The sequence below is a fragment of the Stegastes partitus genome, unplaced genomic scaffold (assembly GCF_000690725.1).
Source record: "Stegastes partitus isolate 25-593 unplaced genomic scaffold, Stegastes_partitus-1.0.2 Scaffold90, whole genome shotgun sequence".
Taxonomy (NCBI): Eukaryota; Metazoa; Chordata; class Actinopteri; family Pomacentridae; genus Stegastes; species Stegastes partitus.
This window is the reverse complement of record NW_007577821.1, coordinates 780,603-804,413: the sequence shown is the minus strand read 5'-3', so window position 1 is coordinate 804,413 and position 23,811 is coordinate 780,603. Positions and strand designations below refer to the sequence as shown.

Here is a 23,811-nt window from a genome sequence, read left to right as displayed (position 1 = left end):
TCATTTCTATTCATTGACCCTCCGTGAATTAAAGCTCATTTCCTGAACGTGCAGCTTTTGTAGGGGCTCCCACAGCAGGATCCGGGCTTTCAACTGTTCCAGCTCAGAAATCCTTCCCCTCTTCCCATTTGATTCAAGGATTAGACCTGATTACAGATTTGAACAGGACAACCTCTGCGACAGTCGTGCAATCTCCTTTTCTCTGAGTCTTTTTGTTAAATTAAACATAAAGTTAGTGGGATTTGGCTTGAGATTCTTCTGATACTCCCATGTTTCATGAGCACAACAAGGACGTAATATAGCACAGTAAAAAACAAATTAAAAAAAAAATACAACTGTATAGAACCAGTTATTTGTTGACTGATATATTATCATCAGCAACTGCTGTTTCAGTGAAATGGTCAATGATTGGCATCGATAGTTTAAAAAAAAATCCTTTAAAATGACATTCAGCTATTGTCATTGGCTTGTATGAATCTACAAACAATACACTGTTTCACTCTACACATCTTGTCTCAAATGTCATGTCACTACCTAATAAAATAACTACTATTCAACAACAAGACAAAGACATGTTTTTCTTTTTCCGCTTTGGTGGAAGTGTATTGTGTAAGTGTGTATGTAAACATAGTTTTGACAGCAGCTCTCAGACGAAGAGAACCATGTGCCACACAAGCAAAGAAATAATACAACCAAACTCCTTACACACTCATAGTCCACATCTACTGTAGGACAGCTCAGCAGCAATAGAAAACAAGTAATACATCTTTTTGATCTGCGTAGTCATGAAAATATCTGTTTTATACAAAATTAAATACAGTTACAGTATGTTACAACTTTTTTTTTTCCCATACAGGTGAGCTCAAGCATGACTACAAAGCCTCTGAAAAAGAAAAAAAGTACTATACTGGTACTTGTAAGGGGCTTGATAACGATACATGTGCAGCATTTGGCAAAACAACAGACACCCGTCAGCAAAGTAAAATCACCAGGGTCACCAAAGCACAGGAAGAGGAAAGGTATAGGGAAAAGGGGAGGGGAAGGAGAGAGGAAGATAACAAGTAAGGAAGGAGGCAGTGAGGCAAGATGTTTTCAGATGTTCCCGTCCACACTATTATTTTTTAATAACTTCAGATGATACTTAGAAATCTGTGTCTAGGTTTGTACAGTTTGTTCTCAAAACGTAGGTAGCTCTAGCTGAGTCCCCAGTCTGCTTTCAAAGAAGTATTAGCCACTCACAAAGCAAGGGCTCCAACCGTTTCCTTTGTGAAGCTATAAGAGAGCAGTGTCTTCACCAAGCCTTCTATCATTCTGTACACACAACAGTGCACAACCCGGTGCACTACAAACACTGTCACCCACCTCTGTGGCCTTGGATATACAAAAAAAGTTGCTTATATTGTATGCTGAGCACATTGTCCACAAATTCTTGTTCTTCATGTCCATACGGTTGAGAGTTCAGCCTCAACATTTGCGGTCTTGGGTTTTGGTTGAGGATTTGGTTCAGGTCTCTCAGCAAAGGGAAACAATCAATAGTGGGAGCACTACAAGGGTAAGAGCAAGCTGGCAGCCTATGGGGTGATGATGAAGAGAGGCCCGTCCAGACAATTGGTCATCGCACTGCCCGGGACCCTGGCAGCGAGCTCTCTCGCACAGGACGCCTGTGAAGCCGGGGGAACAATGGCACCGCTGATGGTGGTGGCATGTGCCGCCGTTCTGACACCGCAGCATTGCGTTGTCACACACCCGAGCTGAAGAGACAAAGCAGAAAGGGCAGGGGAGACAGGAAGGCGTGATTAATAGATCACTCTGTGATAGGCCGGCAGAGAACATCAACAGGCAGGTTCACAGGGCACAAGCTGCCTCTTCCTGTCCTGTCTGCATCGCTCTGTGTCCTTAGAGCACAGCTGACACATTAGAGAGGGCGAAGCCAAGGACTTTAGAAAGTGTGCAAAAGGAAGAGGAGACAGAAAGCCAGGGCACACATTAGATGAGTAGTGGAACACAGCCAAAAGTGTGTGAAAATGCCTAAACTGAATGACTATTTATGACAAAACAACACAAACATTTAATGGATTTATGGGTATTTTTAGGAGCACTAAAGGGACATTAGAGCAAATAATCCTGGCAAAACAAAAGAGCAAACAAACCATGGCACTGATGATTAATGATTAGTGAATCAAAGGTTGCCAGAGTATTGTGAAACAGCCCCTGTGTGCTGTGGACAGGAGAACAGACAGACAAGAAGACATGGGATGGATTCTTGGCTCCATGACACCACAACAACCTTTGATATGCAAATAAGCATTTCCAGGTAATTCACCAATTGCTGTTATTTTCTTCTCTGCAGTTAACCTTACAACAAGCACTACGACACTGTCAGAGAACATGGCTGCGATAATCAGAACTGCATTGTTTTGGTGGCCATCAAACATTTCTTTGTTTTGATGTCGACTGATTAGGACTACATAAGCTAATATTCACATTTCCAGACAAAAACTCACAACTCAATTATCCCAGGAAGCCTCTCTGCTGGCAGAGGTGAAATCCTGGAAGAGGTAATATTTGCCAAGAGATTTCAGTGTAATTGGATATCTCTCCCTGCATAAATAGTAATCACATTTTTGGTTTTCAGTAATGTGGCTCATGCATCAGAATAAACTCAACAAATAATCATTGCTCACGCCAAAACTGATTAAGAAGGCATTGGTATTGCATTTAACTTAATAATATTCCTACCCATTTCACACAGACACCACTGCTGTTATGTGCTTTAAATGGAAATTCCACCTGTGGATACAGGGTTTTGTTTTCACTATTTGTATATATGATTTTCAATAACTTTGTGATGAAGTGTTGTAACTAACGCTTTTGGTCGATTCATTTTCTCTGACCCACTTCTACTTTTGCTAGTCCGAAAAACAGATATTAACAATGATGGCCTTGTGTCTAAATGTTTTGTGTATGGAAGTTTCAATAACTGTAGCCTCACATGGGCAAACATAGCAGCTACCCCAGAGCAGTCAAACTTCTTATTTAAAATGCAGGAGGTCTTGTATCTGTGTTGCGTGAGATTAGATAGATAGATTTCTCTCTGTATGGTTGATGAACACTGGCACAAAATAATGGGTCTGGCCAGAACTCTTTGAATCAGAGACGGACACCAAAACCTGACGTTTTAGATAGATTACGTCTTTTTTCTGCCACCAAACTACTGATTTATCGATGAATGTATCACGATGTTTAAAATGAAATAAAACACACAAACAAACCCCAAACACATCCGTATGCAAATCATGAATAAGCTGTTTGTTTACATTAAGTTCGCTATAAAGATCAAATCAATACTGAACAAGAAAAAGAATTATGGTGCAGATGTGCCAGATTTGTGATAATTTTCATAATGACTGGAGCTGTGAAAGAGATTAGCAGTAGTATGGCGATATTATTCGTGAATTTATTAAGCATCAGCCTTTTCTGTTAAAATCAGCTTCTCTTCTTCTGTTAAAAATGAATGTCTTCCCTTTTATGACCTGGATGAACCTGTCATTTTATGTACTCATATAATGTAGACCATTAACAACAACATGGTGCTATACCTTTATCATTGCTACAAAAAGTAACATTTTGCGGTTTTCCAAACACTATATATTATGTTTATACACATTTTCTATGAAAGATGTAACTGTGGAATATATTTAGTAACTATAAGTATCACATTATTGTAATTAAGTTAAAAGTACATCATTTGAAATGTAGCAGAGAAGAAGGATAAAGTTACAACAAATAGAAAAACTAAGCACTAAGTAAAGTCCAAGTAGCTTGGACTAAATAAGTACATTTTCTTAGTGAAGGTCCATCAGACCAAAGCCTGATCTGAATTCTGCCTGCTTTCAACGCCAAACATATTACCACCTTACAAATTTAAAACTGTCTGTAATTGGACTTTGCATGCATGAAAATGGACTCCTGAATTATGGAGTGCGGCTTCCCTGTCCTCACTGGGTTCAAACGTTAATGGCCTTCTGGCTACATCCCAATCAGTGATGTCTAATCAGCTTTTTCCCCATTTTTACAGCTAATGCAAAACACCTGCTCTGTGTGTTTTGGAAAACACTTCCATGGGATCGACTGGGTCTCAGTTGTCTTGTCCACACATTAACATTGTTGCCTGTGGCTAAAGGATAATCTGTGTCCCCCAGCAGACCCTCAGGACCACTGTCTTTCTAAAAGCATCAGTAGCCCAATTAGTTGCTGATGCAGAGCCTTAAGCCTGTGATGTTTCTGTGGAGCCACATGGTGAGCTGTCATGACAAAATACTGTCTAAAATAAATCAGACGGCCTGCATCACTTAGTGACTGAGTATGTGCAAAAGGTTTGTCAGTTGACATCTTTAGTTGTCCTCTTTTATACATAAGATGATGTTTTGTCTGTTTAACACAGCACAGTGCAAGATATTTGTGCTGTATTTTGGATTTTACATTGTATGGTTTAAAATGTGATGCTTTATGCCTGCTTAGAAATGAATAATATGACTAATTTATTTGATATTATATTTTCATTTAAATGTAAATGTGATTTAAAAATGAATATGGAAACACAAGTTATATATGACTTTCAAGAATCCTCCACAGTGAAGCAGCAAAGCCTGAGATATCCTGACTTTTATTCCACTCTATCCTACATTTAAATTTTCATTTCCCATAGTGCAACTTAACACTGTATTCCATTGGACACTTCTTGCCTGTTAAACAGCTATGTTTTCAAACTCCATGCCTCCGGTCAGAACCGGGCTCTCTGCTTTAAAACTGTAGTAACCAAGCCAGAGTTGAAATAACATCATTAGAGGGTTACTTTTTCAGACTTTGGAAAACTCCCTCCAGATCAGAAGAAGACATTATATAAATGCCTTCACCAGCTGTATATTACACATTGGGATGAGTACGCTGGTGTATAAAGTAGCCCTTTAATAATGCACGATCAAATACAATATCATCTTTTTAAAAGGGGCTGCAAGGTGACGCAGTTGGCTAGCACTATTGCCTCACAGCAAGAAGGTTGCCGGTTCGTGTGCCGGTGGGGGCATCGGAATCTTTCTGCGTGGAGTTTGCATGTTCTCCCTGCGCAGTGTGGGTTCTCTCCAGGTTCTCTGCCTTCCTCCCACACAGTCCAAAAACATGTTGAGGTTAATTGGTGATTCTAAATTGTCCGTAGGTGTGAATGTGAGTGTGCTTGGTTGTCTGTCTCTAAGTGTAGCCCTGTGATAGACTGGCGACCTGTCCAGGATGTCCCCTGCCTTCACCCTCAGTCAGCTGGGATAGGCTCCAGCCCCCCGCGACCCTCGTGAGGATTAAGCGTGTATAGATAATGGATGGATGCATGGATCTTTTTTAAAAGGATTTCTCTGTGCAGCTTTATTCATATACTGAGATCCACATATTTGCACTGTGTGACATCATTCAGTCTTGGACTTGTGCTGGCAGCAAGTGAGGAGCAGCGTACTCTCTCTTATGTGCACATATGTGCACCTAACACTTCTGCAAGATGTGTGACATTTTAGCAGTATAACTGTTATGACAGCTCTGTCCTTGGGTCCTGGTGTTGCATGAAGGAACATGGAGAAAATTCACCACAGCAACACCACAACAGGGAAGGGAAGGACAAGCAGCTGAATTACATTTCACATTGCTGTTTGTGTCACTGGAGGCATGATGCAATTGAGGATTTTTTTATTTTTTATTTTTTAAATGGAATTTGGCGTTGCACTGTACGATACTCAGTAACATACAACAAGACAAAAATTATTGTGCCAACTAGGACACATTTAATGTCCTACGATACTTAAATTCTAAACAGATTCTTCCCTCTTTTGTGACTTTTTAGAGGACGTGGCAGTCTGTTTGTGTCCTAAACATACTCGGGCAGTTCTCTAATCCTCTCATCTCAGTGAACACTTGATGTCCTCAGACACTCTGTGACTGAAGTCTCTGAGATACAGAAAATCACAGCATGATAACAAGTTGAAAGTCACAAATCGATGTCCTGGATCATAGCTCCTGTCACTCTTTTTGTGGAAGATCTAGATCTTATGTGGAGGAAGTTCTATTGAAAAGCCAACCGTGTTAAATACATCGGTTCATATCATCAAATCTGATAATACATAAATTGAGTTTTGTTCATACAGCCTGAAAGAGAGTTATAGTATTAGACCCTACAGAGACAGCAGAGGTTCCATTTAATTGCATATAAAACAAAACAAAACAAATAAACCACGTTCATGGTGACACTTTTAATATTTTTTAAAGGGCTGTATGACTACAGACCGTCAGTGCAATTAACTATAACTGGAGACAGTTTTCAGATACAGGATCTGCTAATTATATGCTCGGAGACAGAATAGCACTGCTTCAATTACACTGGATCAATATCTTTTGCCATGGTGTCAGTGTAAGCTGACACTTGTGTTCAGCCATGCCTCCCGTTATCATATTAACATGAAGGCTTCATCATTAGTCAGTAATTTTAGGCTCTAAAATTCAATATAATGTGGCATTTGTGTCGTAGCACTTGACAGTAGCGGGAATACAACATTACATCTGAAGACAGAAAGTTTCTGATTGTTCTTTTACTAAAGGCACTGCAACAGTTAAAGCTTGTCATGCCAGAATGAGAAGATTTGAAAATTGCTTTCAAAAACTGGTTTAAAAATTTAGGAAATGTGTTTATTTATTTTTTGGCGGCCTGATACTTCCTTCATATCTGTGTTCTAAATGTGTATACAGCCAACAGTGTGTTAGTTTAGATTAGAACAAAGAAAAAGACCAAAAAAAAAAAACAACAACAAAAAAAAGATTACGTAGTAAGCTTAATAATAAACATGTTGAAGACTGTTTAATCTGTTGTGCTTTTACAGTTTTACATGCAGGTCATCATGGCTTTCTTCTCCATTTGCTTTGCTGCTTCCAAGCCGCTTTTTGTCAAGCAAAGGCTACAGTGTTAATTACTAATTAGCAATTGGTTAAGCAAGGCAGCAAATAAGTATATTTCACCTGTTTTAACTATTCCTGTGCAGATCTGTCATTAAAAAAAAAAAAATTCTTGGGCTTTGATTATAATTTTAAAACACCTACAGTATATGCAATATTAAGTTCATGCTGGTTTACAACATAAATCTAGGTCTGTCCAGGTTGAGATTTTAGTCTGATAGAAATGGGTCATGTTTCTAAAAATAAAGTGAATGATTTGTGGTCAATCAACAGAAATAGACAGATCATTTCTCAATTTAAAGACTTAAAATATTTTCTGCTTTGAGTTCAGAAATATTTTGCTCTGATTAACATAATTATATTTCGATGCTTAGATCAAACAAGTGTTTTAACGATGTCACCTTTGACTATTTTGACATTGTACTGAGTACACTGAGATGTTAGGGTTAATGTATTCATTTGTCCATTGGCCTTACCCGCTGTGTCCTGTGGAGGGTCAGAGGGGTGAAATGGCAGGGTTCACCCTGGACAGATCGCCAACCCAACTAATTATTTCAATCCTTAAATTAATTGATAATAAAAAATCATTTAGGTGTAGTTCAATGTTTGGCATGAAATGTTTTCCAAATGAAAACATCCTGGGTGTTTCAAACAACTCACCTAATACAGAAAAAAGATGTACAGCTACATGAAAAGCTGTCTTAGACATGTTCTGTTTTGTGTGTTCTGACTCTTTATATGGAAATGACAGCGATTAAACCAGAAAACTGGAATTAGTTGTAATTGACTAGTGACTAGCATTGTTGTTTTTTTCCCCTGTGGACTGCAGGAAATACTGAATTACATTTTGTAGGTGCCTTTCATCCTCAGCTTTGAGTCCAGAAAAAGTGAGGAAATCACCCTCCCTTGATTGTGGAAATCCTCAAAGTCTTCTTTTAATTTTTTTTTTCTCTCCTGGCTGTGAGAGCAGTGGTGCAGATGTGACTTAACACTCACTACACAGGATATCTGGGCCTGAGGATTAGCTGGAGATAGCTGGAGATCAATCTACATAAACCCCCCCTGGAGCCTCTTCTCTCCTTCCCTCTCCTTCTCCTCTCCCCCCCACCTTTTTTTTTTGTTTTGTTTTTTTTGTTTTATGTCTTGTGAATATGGCAGAAAGGGTGCGCCCCCAGAGAGCATTCTGGGTAATTAAAAAGAGGGCATGATCAAAGAGGTTAGGAGGCTAGGTGATCATGAGGCATGTGGTCCATTCCCTACAGTGTTCTCACAACAAAAGGTCTGCCTTGTAAGGACCAGCGTGTGATTGTGTGCATGCAGGATGAAAGCATCTGGGCTTTGGGAAAACAACCTACTGCATTCTGCAATTTGCATATTCTGCAGTACACTTTTTTTTTTTTCTCAAATGGCCAATCAATAAGCAGTCAGTTTTTTCCTTGTGTTGTTAATGTCATGCTGAAGTTACAAAGCCTATAAGCCTACCTTGGTTACGATTTGCAACACCAAGAGATGAAGCATTTGCTCGATCTGTGTAAAAATGGGAAAGGTTATATATTACACTGGGTTGTCATATAATTCATGCTGTAATGTAGCTAAAGCACATGGACAGCATGCATAGATCCTCGTCTTTTTCAGTAACGACTTTTATCTGACCTGATTTATCTCAGAATTATCGGAAAGTTTCTGCCATACATTTAGAATAGTAAATGGGCTAATGTAAAACAGGGTGCATGCAATTTAAAAGAATTTTCTATAAGGGAAATGCAGAGATGTTTATGCATGGCAGCTGCTTTTGTTATCCAGTATGTTGAGTCACTTTCTGGCATTAACATGCGTGGGGATGCATGGCTGGAACCACGCCTTCGTAAAAGATGGTTCTTTTCTTTGGCTTAGGGCAAATTTCTGTTGTGCGGAAATAAGAAATCACTCTGTGTTGTGCCAATACGCTGCCCAAACATGCAGGACTCCCTCTATGGATTAGAAAGTCACAATAAATGCTCAACAAGTCAACAATAGTGTTCTTGCAAGTTTGAGCACAGTTACAATTAATATTTCTGACCATGCTGCAGAGTTTTAATAGTTTTTTCTGCTTACAGTTTAATTCAATACCCAGTTTTTAAAGATTCATTGTTAACAGCTCTTTGATTAAATGCCTTGTGGTGATCAGTGAACATTCTTTTCCATAGTTTTTTTTCTTTTTTGCAGAAAAGGCAGAAAAAAACAACATTTCCAAGCTATGAAACAGGGCAGCATGGTATGCTAACAGGAATGTGAAGTATGAATGGTTCTTAGTAAATTCACTAAAACATGAAAAATGTGATACAGTCCTTTAAATTTTATACATGAGAAAAATTGAACTTCTTTCACATACAGCTTATTTGATTTCAATAATTTTTTGGAACATTTGTCACTTTCAGAAATGCATTGGAGAAAAAATAAAGTTTCCACATCACCATGCATTGGTTCACTTCCCTGCATAGAAGTAGGATGCTAGGATGCAGTTCTATATGAAAGCCTTGTTGAAATGGATTTAAAGAAAAAAAGGAAAAAAAAATGGTAATGGCAACGTACAGCACAATTTCTGGTACAAACCTCATCAGTCAAACAAGAGTTAGTCATGACTGATAGAGGAAACCATTACTCAGCATGCCAGTTAGAAAGCTTTATTGACTTACGCACTGGTCCATGATTACTGGGAATACCTGTGGAATAGGCAAAGAAAGAATGTTTCATTAAAGTGTGGACTCATTTTGTTTCACACTTGAAATAAAAGAAACCATTTGATGTTGTTGTTTGTCTTGTAAAAGCCCACCAACATTTCTCCAGTTGGTTTGCACTGCGTCCACTGATTAGCAAGAGCTATGACTCTGCAGAGAACCCGACCACTGCATGGTCCAACATCCGCCTTCGTCTGATGATAATAACAGGTCTGCCAGTGACAAAATGTCAACAGATTTAAAACTATAAATGTGGACAATGCGTTTTTGCCAGCATTTTCATTTGTGTTTGGAATAAATAATTTGTTTTTCCTATCGGCTCTGCTCATGTTCAGTCATTTTCTGTACCATGTTTAAATCAAGAATCAAGAATCAATCAAGAATCGCTCAGTCAAAGAATATCTGCAAAATATATGTTTGTTGGAATTGTTTCTGACATTCAGGTTAGTGGTATTTCAATATGTAGAAAACTAAGGCAATCAAATAATCTTCATAACAAATTCTTTTTATTCTGACACCCCTGTTATTGCACCACACGATATCTCACCTAATGCTAAATTTATAAAAGATTACTAAAAGAAAACAGAAACCACACATCTCCAATCACTGACTCAGGCTTGTCTGTGAGCCTTTGGCAATTCTGCAGCTGCTGTCTGAACCATATGTTATCAGAGTGAGGCTGCGGATTCACCATCTCTGTGTGATGTTAATGTCACCACTAAGCAAATTCTATCCTACAATCCTTTTCATATGGTTTATCACTTTGTCTTCTGTGGTTATATTTCACTGAGATTTTCATATTGTTTGCACCCTATTCATCACTCCATTACCCGTTCTGGGCTGTCACAACAGCTGCTGGCAAAAGCACAACACTGCAGCAGCAGGAAAAGCACCGATTTTAAGCTCTAATTTGCAAGAGAGCGAACAGGCTGCTCTAACCAATAGTTGTTCTGTTTGAGAAATGGGGGCCAAACAATATTGCCCTTCGAAGCCAAAACACATTCCACAGTCTGATCAAACTCACAGCCGCAACCCCTCTTAACCTCTGAACCTGCTTGGGAACACAAGATGAGTTGACATTCCCTGCAAAGTGGACTGTCAACATAATTCTCAAAGTGATTCCTCTTCTGCTGGCAACCTATGGATATTTCTCCTCCATTTTTACAGAAAATCTTGGATTTGAATCACTCTTAGTCACCCTGTTGCTGGCAGCTATGGCCCATAGCAACACAGGGCTCCAGTTTGGGCTCCAATTTATTAGATGAAGGGTCACATATGTCCATATATCTGCATATACGAGGATTAGAATTTGTAATAGACCCTACCCTGTTCTTACCTGTGAGATTAATGACTTCCATGATTAAAGAGGAAGACTTGATGACAGATGAACGCTATTAAACCATAATTACATTTTGCACGTTCAGCAAATTTATCTTAATACAAGGGCTGTATGTTTAATATCTGCATGGAAAATATGAGCTTCACATAATGGATAAAGGCATGTTATGGGGCCCAAGCTTTACTTATGAGAGAAATCAGAATAATTCAAGACAAAAGTGTGTTCATTCAACACCTGGGGGACCAATATTCTTACGTCACTTCCATGTGCAACATTATTGCATTTTATGCCACTGCCAAACAAGTGCTAATATTGCTTTTGATATGGCTAGACCTTGGTTTCATCAGTTCAGTGCAGATGCGGCCAAGTGTTGGATTTTTTAATAACGCCCTGTCAATCTGACAGTGAGCACCACATTGCAGGGAGACTCATAACACAGAAGAGGTGGAAGGGTAAATCCAGCTATATCTCCTTAGAGTTCACACACATTTCCACAAACAGACTCCTACACACAATTAAATGTGCTGCATGCGCACACAGCTTTGTGCACACACTACATGCATACACAACAGCGAACTCATAAAACACATATTCATACAAACAACTGGGCAACCTTCCAGTTCATCAACAACAAATAGCCCTAAGAGCAGCACGAAAAAGCAGTGTCACCGCACAAATTTACTAACACAAAAACAGTGGATCAATAGCAATATCATATCTCTGTACAAATCTAATCACAGCACCACATCTGAGAAATCAAGTCAGACAATCAAACTGAGCATCTGAAAAACCTGCTGTCAATCCCAGCAGACTGCTACCATGAGTGTTTCTGATTGCAAGGCTGAATCAGTGCGAATGGAGGACCAGAGGGCTAGATCTTCCACCATCTGGCCTCGCCTGGCCGTCTACCACCACATCCCTGCGTGGCTGTATTAGATTTATTGAAGCAATGAGCCCCCCGCCTCAGGCATGGGATTTGATAAATGTGACTCAACTCCCGTCCAAGATTATAATGGGGATAATGCAAAAGATCACCTTCTGCCTCAGAGATACCATGTTCACACTTGTCACGGAGTTGAGGTAGCGATACCAAATTCATTGTTAAAGAATCAGTAGGAGTGCTATTCACATTAATTTAATAACAAGACTGGAAATGGTGTGTTGTCAGCCAGCAGTATCACTTGTAAATTAGCTGCATGGGCAGTTCTCATCTACAGAACTTTAAAAATAGTTCCATACTTACATATATTTGCAGTTCCTTTGGGTATAGGGAGATAGGAGCCCACACTCCAGGCCCTTCCGTGGTAGTGTCTCTTACAGCGGCTGCAGTCTGGCCCTGTGGTGTTGTGTTCACACTCACAGCCAAGCTTCCCCTTGTCAAACACACAGCTGTTGGCATGCAGGTTGCACTTGCACCTGAGACAAAAGGATAACAACAAAAGACAGAGACATGAATAGGCATCATTCTGCACCCATTGAATCAATACCTTCTGGGGGGAATACACAAAGTCTGCCCTTGTGGCAACGTTTATTCGTGCCTTTCAAAATTTTTGACAGGGGTAAATTGAAATCCTGGTGGGTTATCTAACTTGGATCGTGCCTCCACAAAGCTTCATTATGCTCTCCTTTAAAAAAAAAACAAGGCCTCATTTGTTGCTTCCCCTGTGGAGAGAACAGCGATGCGAATAAGGTCACTTTTGCAACTCCGGGAGCTAAATGAAAAGCACTCTGTAAGATTCACTAATTGAGCACAAAATAGCGATCTGATAGAGAGATGATAGAATAAAGAGAAGCTGCGTAGCCTGAGAATTCTCTTTTTTCTCGGTCTTCAAAGTTACTGTGTTGTTTGGCAAGGGAGCCTTCAGGCAGGAAACCGTACCAGTTGGCGGAGCTGGTTTATTAGACCGAATTGTGGCAGTGCTGACAGATGCTCTTGACAGGAGAAGAGAGAAGCCCTGACGTCTTTAAACACCCAAATCCACCCCCCCTTCTGACCACATGGAACAAGCGTGCTTCCAGACTTCAGTTCAAAAAAAAAAAAAAAACAAGTTTGTTGCAGTTTGTTTCTCTTGTGTGAATCTAACAAACTGAATGAGCAGAGAGTAAATTACACAGACTCCTTAGCGTTTCTCAATTCAGAGAGAGCTGTGTTTACTCCCGGCAAAAGAGCTCTTTCAGAGGCAGAACAGGCTGTGTTTGTTGTCACATGAGATAGTGCCGTTTCATATTCCACTTGTAATCCAAATATAATTCTTCGTATTGGATTTTACTCCTAAGAGTGTAAAGATTACAACTAGTGACCTCAGCTTCTTGCGAGGTGGGGGTTGAACGATAAAGAAACAGTTGGGAAGGAGACCATCGAATAAACGTGACACTGGAGACGTCCCCAGAGCTTTGGGCAGCTCATGGTTTCACATCATGCCTGTGTTTGTTTTTACGAAAGGCTGCCAAGGTAAGATTTTCCCCATTTGAGACCAAGAAGCTGGGTATCTGTTGTCTACAATTGCCAGCGAACATGAGACAGAGAAATGACAGCGGCAGTCAGAAATACATCCATTCTAATTGACTTCCTGGCCTTACTGTGACATCTCACATTATTGATAGATAACTGCGGGAAACAAGGGAAACTATACCCCATTCTGTATCACTGATAAGCAGCAGTAGGAAGTCAGTGAATAAGGGCTAAGGTGAAGTGGCTGTTTGCTAACATTGTTCTTTACCCCACTATTTTACATTTCAATGTACCATTCACACAATTACTGGGTGTTTAGAACAAATTACAACAAGCCTGAATTCTTCATAAATACAACCTTCTAAAAATTCTTATAACAGCTTGCTTAATAAACATTTCTATTACCTTATTATGTACAACTACACTATATTATGTATGTACAAATCTTTCATATTTTAAGATTAGACACAAGACCAAATTTATGAGTAGCAAGACATACAATTTCACAATGTGTTATAAAGCTTTAAGTAATTGACCATGACCATGAGGTTTTAACTGTTTATAATAGTGTTGAAAGGTACTAACAAATTAACAAACTATGTTATGTGTTATTAATCCTTTATTAACTGTTTTTACATGAGTAATTAGACATGCTAATAATTGTTCATTAATGCATTTAATGAACAAATAAAAGCGTCTTGTGTACAGCCATGCAACAGTGTTTTAAAAGTGTTATCATCATTTAAAGGAGGACTCTGTGATTCTGGAGAAAATCTGTTAATATTTAATATTTGCTTGGTATATTTTTATAGTTTGCCTTCTTTTCCCACCGTCCTGTTCATTAGAATGGACATGCATGAGTGCAAGTGTGGACAGCACATACTAAAAGAGTGTTGTGTAGAATAGTTTGTGTGTTTCCCATTTACAGTGCCAGGGATGTGTGTGAACATCAGATTTTTATTTATTTTTTAACATACACACACACACACAGTCCAGACAGCGAGTGAACTGTATTTGCTGAATTTGACAAAAATTTGAATCACATACTGCACCTTTAAATATTGTGTACACAGCTTGTACAGGTCACATAGGGGAGTTTATAGATTGTTGCCAAATGGCAAAAAAGTTAAGTTTCAGTAGAAAGTCAACATTTTTAGAGGCAACGGGGTTAGACATCCATATATCTACTTTGAGAGGGTCACTGCTGATGTTGGACAAGAGGTACACCCTGGATAGGTCACCAGTCCATCGAAGGACTGACATGTAGAGACAGACAATCATGAATGCTTACACCCATTACAATCACCAGTTAACCTTCCATTCATGTCTTTGGACTGTGGGGGGAAGCCAGAGCAGCCAGAGGACTCATCCTGGCACAGGAAGATCACGCAAACTCCACACAGAGAGACCTCAGTGGACCAGTAGGTTCATACCAGGAACCTTCTAGCAGTGATGCAGCAGTGCTAACCACTGCTCCTCCACGCCGCCCCCACAAAATAATTAATACTTTTCCAAAAAGTCAGAATCTGTTTATAAAAGGCTCACTACTCCTTATTATTTTTTTTATTTTTTTATTTACTAGTGCTTTGGCTTGCTTCTCCTTCTTTTTCTTCTTAATTATATGTTTAATATAAAAAAAATAATAATTTAAATGACTCATCACGACATATGTACGTCTGCCATTTTTGCAGTCTTAGGTTGACCACACATAGTACAATCACGGACGTAAAATCAGGGCCTTGGGGTTGAAGAGAGGGCTTGGGTGGGGTGGCATGAGGTGGGCATGGGAGGGGAATGGCAGCCTTAAATACTGCGGCGGCTGCTGAATGTTTTTGTATTTTCCTTTCAGCAATGTGTGCTGCAAACAAAATGTATTGCAGTGAAGTTAATGGAAAACTCAATAAAAACTGTTAAAATAAAAAAAATAAAAGACTCACTACTGTCTATGCATTTTAAAATTGCTACATTAGGATCAAAGGTTTCCACAAACAAGGTCCATAAAATGAATTCAAACCTTCTGTTATCGTCCAGAAACTGTCATTCACAGTTAGATAAATTTAACAGTAATGAGTAAGTTAATAAGGAAGTAAAAGTCAATAAAGACAGCACAAAAGTAGATAATCACAAGGCCACAAACAACCTGAATGCTGTGGTAAAACAAACAAAAAAACAACAACTCATCTTTCTTCAGGTAAATGCTGAATCACAATCCTAACAGCCATAATGGATGAGACTGAATAAAGCCCACATTCACAGCAACTAAATAGTAGTGCCTCTCACCACACATTCCCCATAGTCCTTAACTTTTTAATCAATTAAAGTCCCTGCTCCATAAAATTAATGACTGGGTGTAGCTCTTCTGCCATGCAGACAGCAGCCGCTCCCTGAAGTCAAGAGCGATGAGATTTGACCTTCCTCTTAATTAAAAACCAGCAAAATCTGGATCATCAGGCTCAACCGGTGCAGCTTGCAGGCTGATAGAGTAGAGGATGTGGACTCGGGGGAGCTTTGGGATGCGATGCTTTTGCCGCTGGCATTGTCATATTGAAATAGGAGAGTTTTTCTGTAACCGGTTTTGGTCACAAGAGAGAAGCGATCCCCTGCATGTCCAGCCTTTTGAACCAACAACCATTACAAAGACATATTTCATAAAGTTATAATGACCTTTTATTCCATGTACAGCTCAACAGCAATTGGTATTATCCATTATCCAAACAAGTGACCCTCCCTGAGGAGGAACGAGGGATCATCTAGCCTCTCTGTCCCTCCTTTAAGCCACGCTCCTTCAGCTACAGCAGGGGTAAAAATGTGCTGTTAGAGACAATGAAATGAATGGTGTTATGTTACAGATAAAATGGGTTAGTGGGAGTTACTACTGGACCTTATTAAAGTGTCAGTCCATCTAAATTACCTATTACTCCATATAACGAAACTCTACAGCTATCAAGTCATATGGCTATACATATTTTTTTGTTCAGATTTTGAAATATTCATCTGCAATACGTGTCCAGGCACCAATACAATACCAAAAAACTGAAAACTGGATTTTAAAAAAAGATAAAATCAACAACAACCTTTTGATGTATGTCTGATTTATGCCTCCTTTATATCTGGCAAACAACATAATAGAGATACTGGTCTTGATTTTGACTAAACTGTAGTGTGGTATTGTGCATGCTACAAATAAAACAAATGAACAAATCTGTACAATAAAGTAAGTTGAGATTTGGATGTAGTTTCTGTTGACATCTGAGAGGAGACAGCAGCAGTGCCCTTTGTCTTCTCCTCTGGCTGCTACCTAACCTTGGCTTCTCCTGGCTGCTTGGTGCTCTGTTGACAGGCTCACTATGTCTAACACAGCTTTTCTTCCTTGTGACAGCTCCGAGCATCACCGATTCAAGACAAGACAGAAGCACAGAACTCATTAAATAAAGAACCCGAACTGGCAGGTTCGTGAAACTTTCACTTTTTGCTAATGTTCAAGTTGAACTTCTCAGTGGCTCTCAGAAGCAATACCATAAAGCCATTAATAAAGTATACGTTTTACTAAAGAGACATGTTTGTAAATGTTTGTTACTGGTCACAGATACGTGAATAAAACCTTGTTAAATGATAAAACAGCGAAACAACATACTGCTTTCTTTGCCAGAAAGCAATAATAAAGTTTGACTGTGTTCGGAATGCATGAAAAAATGGGCTAAACCTGTCTTTTTTTCTCCCACAACAACGTAAACATTCAAAATTTGTGCAATTTTATGTGAGTCCCATGGAGGGGAAATGACAGATTGAACATTTCACATCTTTAAATTTGGATAAAATCTGTTTGGGTAGAACCATTTATGTCACAATCCCACCACTCCTATCTCCTCACACAACTCCACATGGAAGTGGCAGCTATTGCTTCACAACAATGAGACAGCAAAATGTGAATCTCTTCCTCCTTTCCTTGTCCCCATTGTCATCTACTCATGAATTTGCTAACTTCACAGGACATTGCGTGTAACATCTGTGTTATGTTTCTCTTGTCCGTTGAAGACCATTACTGATTCACACTGGAACACAATATTGGTCATATTTTTTATAAAAAGATATTGTGAGTTATGAAGCAAAAAAAAAACTCGCATCAGCAATACATCTGAATTGAGCGCTAAGACTTGTTGTATGAACTTAGCTTTTGTCACTGTAAGGTACACTGTATATACCTGAGGTCACTGTGGACGATGGCGTATGTCACAATACAGTTTGTTGCTTCTCTCCCACACAAATTTACAGGAAGTAACTTTGCTTTGAACTCAGTTCCAAGTAAAATAGATATTTCACTAGTGAGAGATCATGCTTATAAGAGCCGGTGAGTCAAAGAGAATTTAAAAAAATGTGACAAGAAATATTTATCGGACATAATACTTGGAAATGCGCAGGATATATTTGTCTTTAATAACTGTTTGTTTCAGCCAGTATCTTCATACTTTTTTTTTATTCAATGCCCTTCAAGTCCACCCACTTCGCTGTTTCCACTTACTTGCCTAATTAGAGCTCTTAAGATGGTGTGGGCATTCACAGACTGTGCTTGATTGATATCACCCTTACTCTCTAGTTGCTGGGCGGGACAAATTACACCTTTTCATTTGTATAGGCCTTTATCACAGAGGACATGTTGACATGTCACACTGAGAAAAGTATGAATGATACAGTTGATGATGCTGAATTCCATTTAGGAGTTTTGGTTTCAAGTTCCTGCTGGTGTTATGCATGCTGGCTTACTGTCACACTAAGTGCATTTTTCCATCCACTTGTCTTTAATGTGCAAAGAATGAGATGAAACACTTTGACATTAAAAATCAGAATTAAAATTTTGAAATATTGCAACAAAAACATTTTCAAGCTTGGCTGAGGGTGGACAGTGCATGTATTGATAAAAATGTGACAAAATGCAGTGGAAACAAACTTCATATTCACAGTCATGATGTGTGTGAAGCACTTTAATAACACTTATCCTTGAAGAGAAGCAAAGTAGTGGCAGATCAATGTGGCCTAACAATGGAATTCATATTGTTGCATTTAATATGGGAAATAAACATACATGCAACAATTTTATTATGTTTTCTGCATGGTTTTATGTCGTTAAAGGTTTGAGCGGCATTTTAAAAAAATTAAGGCCTCTAGTTTTGATTTCTTCTCCAGTGATGAATTAAAGCTGAGGTAAGCAGTTTTTTTTTTTTTTTTGGCATAACTAGGTAAAATTATAAACTAATGTGTTTGGGAGGAGGCCAGACTTATGCGCTCCTCCTAGCTCCATTTGAGACTTTAGAATATATATGTGACAAGAGACTTTATCCAGTCACAGGGCTTTCATTGTGTGGTGAGGAACAGTGTCTGTATGTGGTGGTGTAATGGTATGGACAGAGGACTTGTACTCTAAAGGATGGGGTTGAATCCTACATGTTTATACATGTTAAAGGTGCATGCATATGCATTTAAGACAGACAGGGGAGAGAGAAGAGCTGCAAAAAGAGGACTGTGTTTTCTGTCTGTATTATTTTGGTTGTTTGATTTTTGCTTACTCAGCTTTAATGGCACTCGACTGGAAAATGAGTACAACTGGACAGCAGTGGTTGGCTGTTATGCTGAATTTTCTTTTGACATTTTTTCTACAATTAATGGATACTGTTAAGACTTACTTGGGAAATTAAATAGAACCCAATTAATCTGCTTTTTTCCTACTTAATGTGTCTGAAGAAGTGCATTGAGTTTGTCAAGTCAAGTCAGTTTTATTTGTATAGCGCAGTTTACAACATATGTCATTTCACAGCACTTAACATAGTAAGGTATAGATCTTACAAATTTAAATAGAGAACCCAACAATCCAAAGTTGCCTTTGGACTCCCTCTGACCTTTCGTTATTTCCAGCATCGCTGTGCTAACCGCTAACCTCAGCCTGAACTTAGATCCAGTCAATCAACTGAAACATCTGAGTTGTGGGAAATTCTGTTTGAACCGGGCTTTTAAAGATTAAAGAAAAAAAAAAAAAACATTATCTATTAAAAACAAAAAAGTTTTTTAGAATGAAAATGCATCTTTTCTAAGACCAGTGTTTAAAACCTACCAGTGTTTACAGAGTTACTACTTTCTGAGAAAATTCTAAAATGTTTATTCTGCATCATCGAATGGAAAACCTTTTTCTATCAGAGCTTTAACCCATGGCCGCCACTCTGACTGATAAGACAAACCAGCCTCCCTCAGCTCTGTATCTCACCTGTTCTCTCACACATGTTAACCATGGTCAGAACCTGTAATGTGCCCCCATGTTGCATAAATACATACTGAGTTTTCCTGAAACTTTCTTCGACAAGACACTTGGAGAGCTTCACAAATCCTGACCAGTGATAGCGATGACTGATATGGAGAGATCAAAGCTGTTGAGGGAAACTTTGGCCTTGCTCAAAGCTTTAGAATGTCAGTGTGTTGTCTGGGCAAACCAGAAGAACCTGCCAACACCTTACAAGAAGACAGAGATTGTTTGATATCTTTCCATGAGAGGAAAGAACTCTGTGATACATGTGAGCTGCAGGGGCACCAAAATGGAAGAATTTCATCTAAACCAAGAGTCTGTGTTGCCATTATATGATGCTTACTAGAAATGGGGTCCCTTCCCTCACAGCACTATTTTTCAGTGAAACAGTGAGTGTCTTAGACAATTTTTGAATTACCAGATAAATGTAGATACGTATCACAGGATACTGTCGTATATATGTGTGTATTTATTTATATATTTATACTGAATATAATCCTGCTGTGGAAAGATGTTAAAAAAACTTTACTTTCATATGGAAAACATGTTATCTTTTGTGCTATGTGTTCACACTTCTGAAATAAGCTAATTTCTGATGGAAAAATTCTATATTATAACTTGCATAATGTGCTCTAAACATAAAGATGGTCTTAAGATAAATGTCTATTGTAATGTGTAACCTAATTTGATGCATTAATTTAGGTTCACAACAGTGAATTTACCACCATATCTGCACTTCTCAAACTCTAAAACATACAGTTTCTTGGATAGAGGAAAGCAAAGACACAATTCTCCGACATAAACAAAAGGAGTCTGAGCAGGAACAAAGCAAATCCAGCTAACATAATTAGCTTGACAGCATTGCTTTAGATCGACTTCTTTCACATTTTGGATGGCACTGAAGTTTTTCACGAAGAAAGGGGAGAGTCACAGAGTCACCTCATTACAGCAGGCTGTGCCACCGTGAAATTGGAGAGTCCGATTAGGCTTGTTTTTGTTGCTCTGCGCTGTGGCCAATTTTGTCATTCTTCGTGGTGTAATGTAATACATATCGAGCAAATTGTTTGTGCCCCCCATCGAAATATAAAGTAGCCCCGCCAGGGCTCCCCAAATTGTTGGAGAAATATCAGGATTGGATCACAAGTTAATTCCCCATGCTCCAATTTTCTGCCGAGGCGAAATGAATTTTGAATTTGCATGGCTTGGGCCACTGCCCCTGAAAGCCTGTGATTTGTTTCAATGACAGGGACTATTATTGAGGTTGTGCATTGATGTAGGCATACAGTGTGGTAATGTCTACCCCCCTAATCCCACCTCAGTCCTCATCGTGGAGGGCTATATCAATCATGACGTGATGTAAGCAGCTGAGACAAGGAAGGAGCTGTGAAAAAAAATACCAGGCAAGGGAAAGATATATTAATATGGAAATCAGAGGTTGGCTGCATGCTCCACAGTATATTTGTGTATGCAGTAAGTATGCATGTGTTGCTTACTGCATGCAGTCATCTCCTTGAGCATCAAGAGCAAAAGTACAAATAAGAAAAAAAGAAAAATCAGAAAAGTGGTTCAGTATGTGGATGAGAAAAAAGAGCCTTGTTACTGCATTAATTATGTGAGGAAACATACACGCATGTATACAGCACTGGAACTCAAGAAGTCACAAAACCTTGTCTGTTCCACTGCTGGTAAAGCTTGATCATACAATAAATGTAGCAAAAAGACATGCTGATGATTTTACTATTCGTGGCTACTGCCCCTCCAGAGTCTGCTTATGTTGATGTACTTTCTCTGGCACCCATATATTATTTACAAAGAAATCAAGGGCCTTAATGAGCACTAATTAAACACTGGAGACTCGGAGATGACTGGCAGAAAACATCACAGCATGTGACAGACATCTGGTGGAAGATAAGTGAGCAGGCATTGGCAGAGCTGGAGCGAACCTTACGGTGGAAGCAGAGTGATGCTTGGGTCATGTGAACCTGCACTTGAACCTGACTTTCAAACTCTGTCAATCAAGCTGGCTACAGCTGTCATGGTTCACAGGGCACAGGCTGAGAGGATTGGAAGAATGTGTGTGTGTGCATGTGTGTGTGTGTGTGTGTGTGCGTATCTGTGTACTGTATGTAAGAGACTGGATAAGAGCCAGCAAGTAAAAGTGTGCTTATTTTCTATGTGCAGGCGTGAGTGCAGTTTGTGTGGTTGTGTGAAGGGCAAGTTTGCAATGTTGCCCTTAAAGCGATAACAAGAGAGATTCCAGTCCAGTACAGAGAAACTATCTTGTGTATTTGATGGACTTGACCCAGTATTTACTTTGGCTTTCAGCTATATCAATTTATCTCTTCCTAACTCGTTTATATTTTTCAGCTGCTAAATAATAGACAAAGCCAAATACTTTTTGTTAGTGAAGAATTCCCTTGGATCTGTATTCATCAGAGCCATGGCCCATAACACATTATAGACTAGACAGTAAAAAAGTGCAAACTTAGATTATTATTTTTTTTTTTTTTAAACTTTAACATAAAAATCATTTACAGGGCAGAAAGCCCTCATCTCAATTCTTGCTAAATCCTTTTAAAATTAGACTGGAGAGATTAAGTCAATACGTATCACCATGTCTATTCTGCTACAGTCCCTGAGCCACGAGATTCTATAACCTGATGCTGTGCTGCAAATTGGATGCAATTTTTTTTTCTTTTCATATGTGCTGCAGCTGCCCTTGCAACCTATGTACTGTTGCATGCAGTGCTCACACAATTGGGACATAATACTCAGTAAGAGCCTTCATCTGTGTGTGTGCCCTCGGCAGCTCAAACTTGTTTTTTTTTATACTGCAAAATATGACCAGATCTAGTTGGTTATCCTGGTATGTTTGCCATACTGCATTTGACATTCTGGGTCATACTAAATCTTTTGCTGGCATCATAAACAGTATAGCTCCAGCCTTGAAATTGGAGTATAATTTATTTTTTTTGAGTTAGAGTCTGCTACAACTTAAGAGGACAACTTATACGATTGCTAAAAAAAAACCCCAAAACAAAACAAAAAGACACTTTGCTGTTCTGCATTACTTAACATGTAGTGTATATCCTTTTAACATTAACCCTCTTTTATTTATTTTTTATTACAAAAAAAGACTAAAAGCTTGGAAACATTTTGTTAATTGGAAAATACTGTGCAGCACATAGCAATTCATCAAATATGTTCCCCTATAGACAGAACACATAAGGAACTACCATTTTGCTGTGTATACACTTTTATTTCAAAGTAAGGAGCTGCTGTTGTTGTTGTGGTGTTTTTAATTCTTAAATGGTTTCACTGTTTGAATTGTGAGCCTTTGTTGTTACAAACGATAATTCAGACGAGGCTGATGCCTGTCCAGGAAGTTTCAAAGTATGTGTGTCTGGATGCTTTGTGGTGGCTGAAAAAGCATTCGGTATTGCCTCACAAAAGTTGAGCAAGACAGTCTGCAACATGACGTATAGATATGATACCATAGATGAAAGAGTAAAATAGCAAAACTTACTGCCTTTAGGTACAACTGCATTTGCTCTTGGTATAGCAAAAGTGTCCCAAATCAGACACTCTAATTGTACAGATCTGCACGAGTTCACAGACGAGGCTGACCTACTATACGAGCATTTATTAGTGCCACTAAACTGCAAGGAGCAAGAAACAGGCTGAACTAAGAGTCAACAAAATATTCCATCAAGCTGCTCGACTTCCTTTACAAACACTCAAGAGGAATATTGATTGACTTCCTCCTGCTGCATTCTGTCCTGCATCATAAACTGAGAACCTTTAGAAAATTAAGAACAGAGAGAGAGGAGGCTCTGTCTTCAGGATAGAAGGAAATTCACACGCCAGTTTAAACGAGGATGTAAGGCACATTACACACCAGAGGACATAGTGAAACACTGTTTTTTTCCTGATTTCCTGTGTGCGGCCCCTTGGAGAGCACAAACTGTAGATATCCTCAGGGTTTAGATCCTCTGAATGTGGTTCACTGGAGTGCAATGCCCTTCAC

General features: G+C 39.0%; 1 protein-coding gene across 1 annotated transcript in view; it reads right to left on the bottom strand.

Annotated features, from left to right (window-relative positions):
- Positions 1-1,512: 1,512 nt before the first annotated feature.
- LOC103353958 (netrin-G1-like) overlaps positions 1,513-23,811 on the bottom strand; it is a 54,912-nt gene continuing 32,613 nt past the window's right edge. The window contains exons 3-6 of the mRNA XM_008277165.1: positions 12,287-12,459; positions 9,663-9,689; positions 8,470-8,514; positions 1,513-1,751 (exon numbers count right to left, since the gene is read on the bottom strand). Coding sequence (XP_008275387.1) covers positions 1,513-1,751; positions 8,470-8,514; positions 9,663-9,689; positions 12,287-12,459 — 484 coding nt within the window. The remainder of the gene's footprint in view (positions 1,752-8,469; positions 8,515-9,662; positions 9,690-12,286; positions 12,460-23,811) is intronic.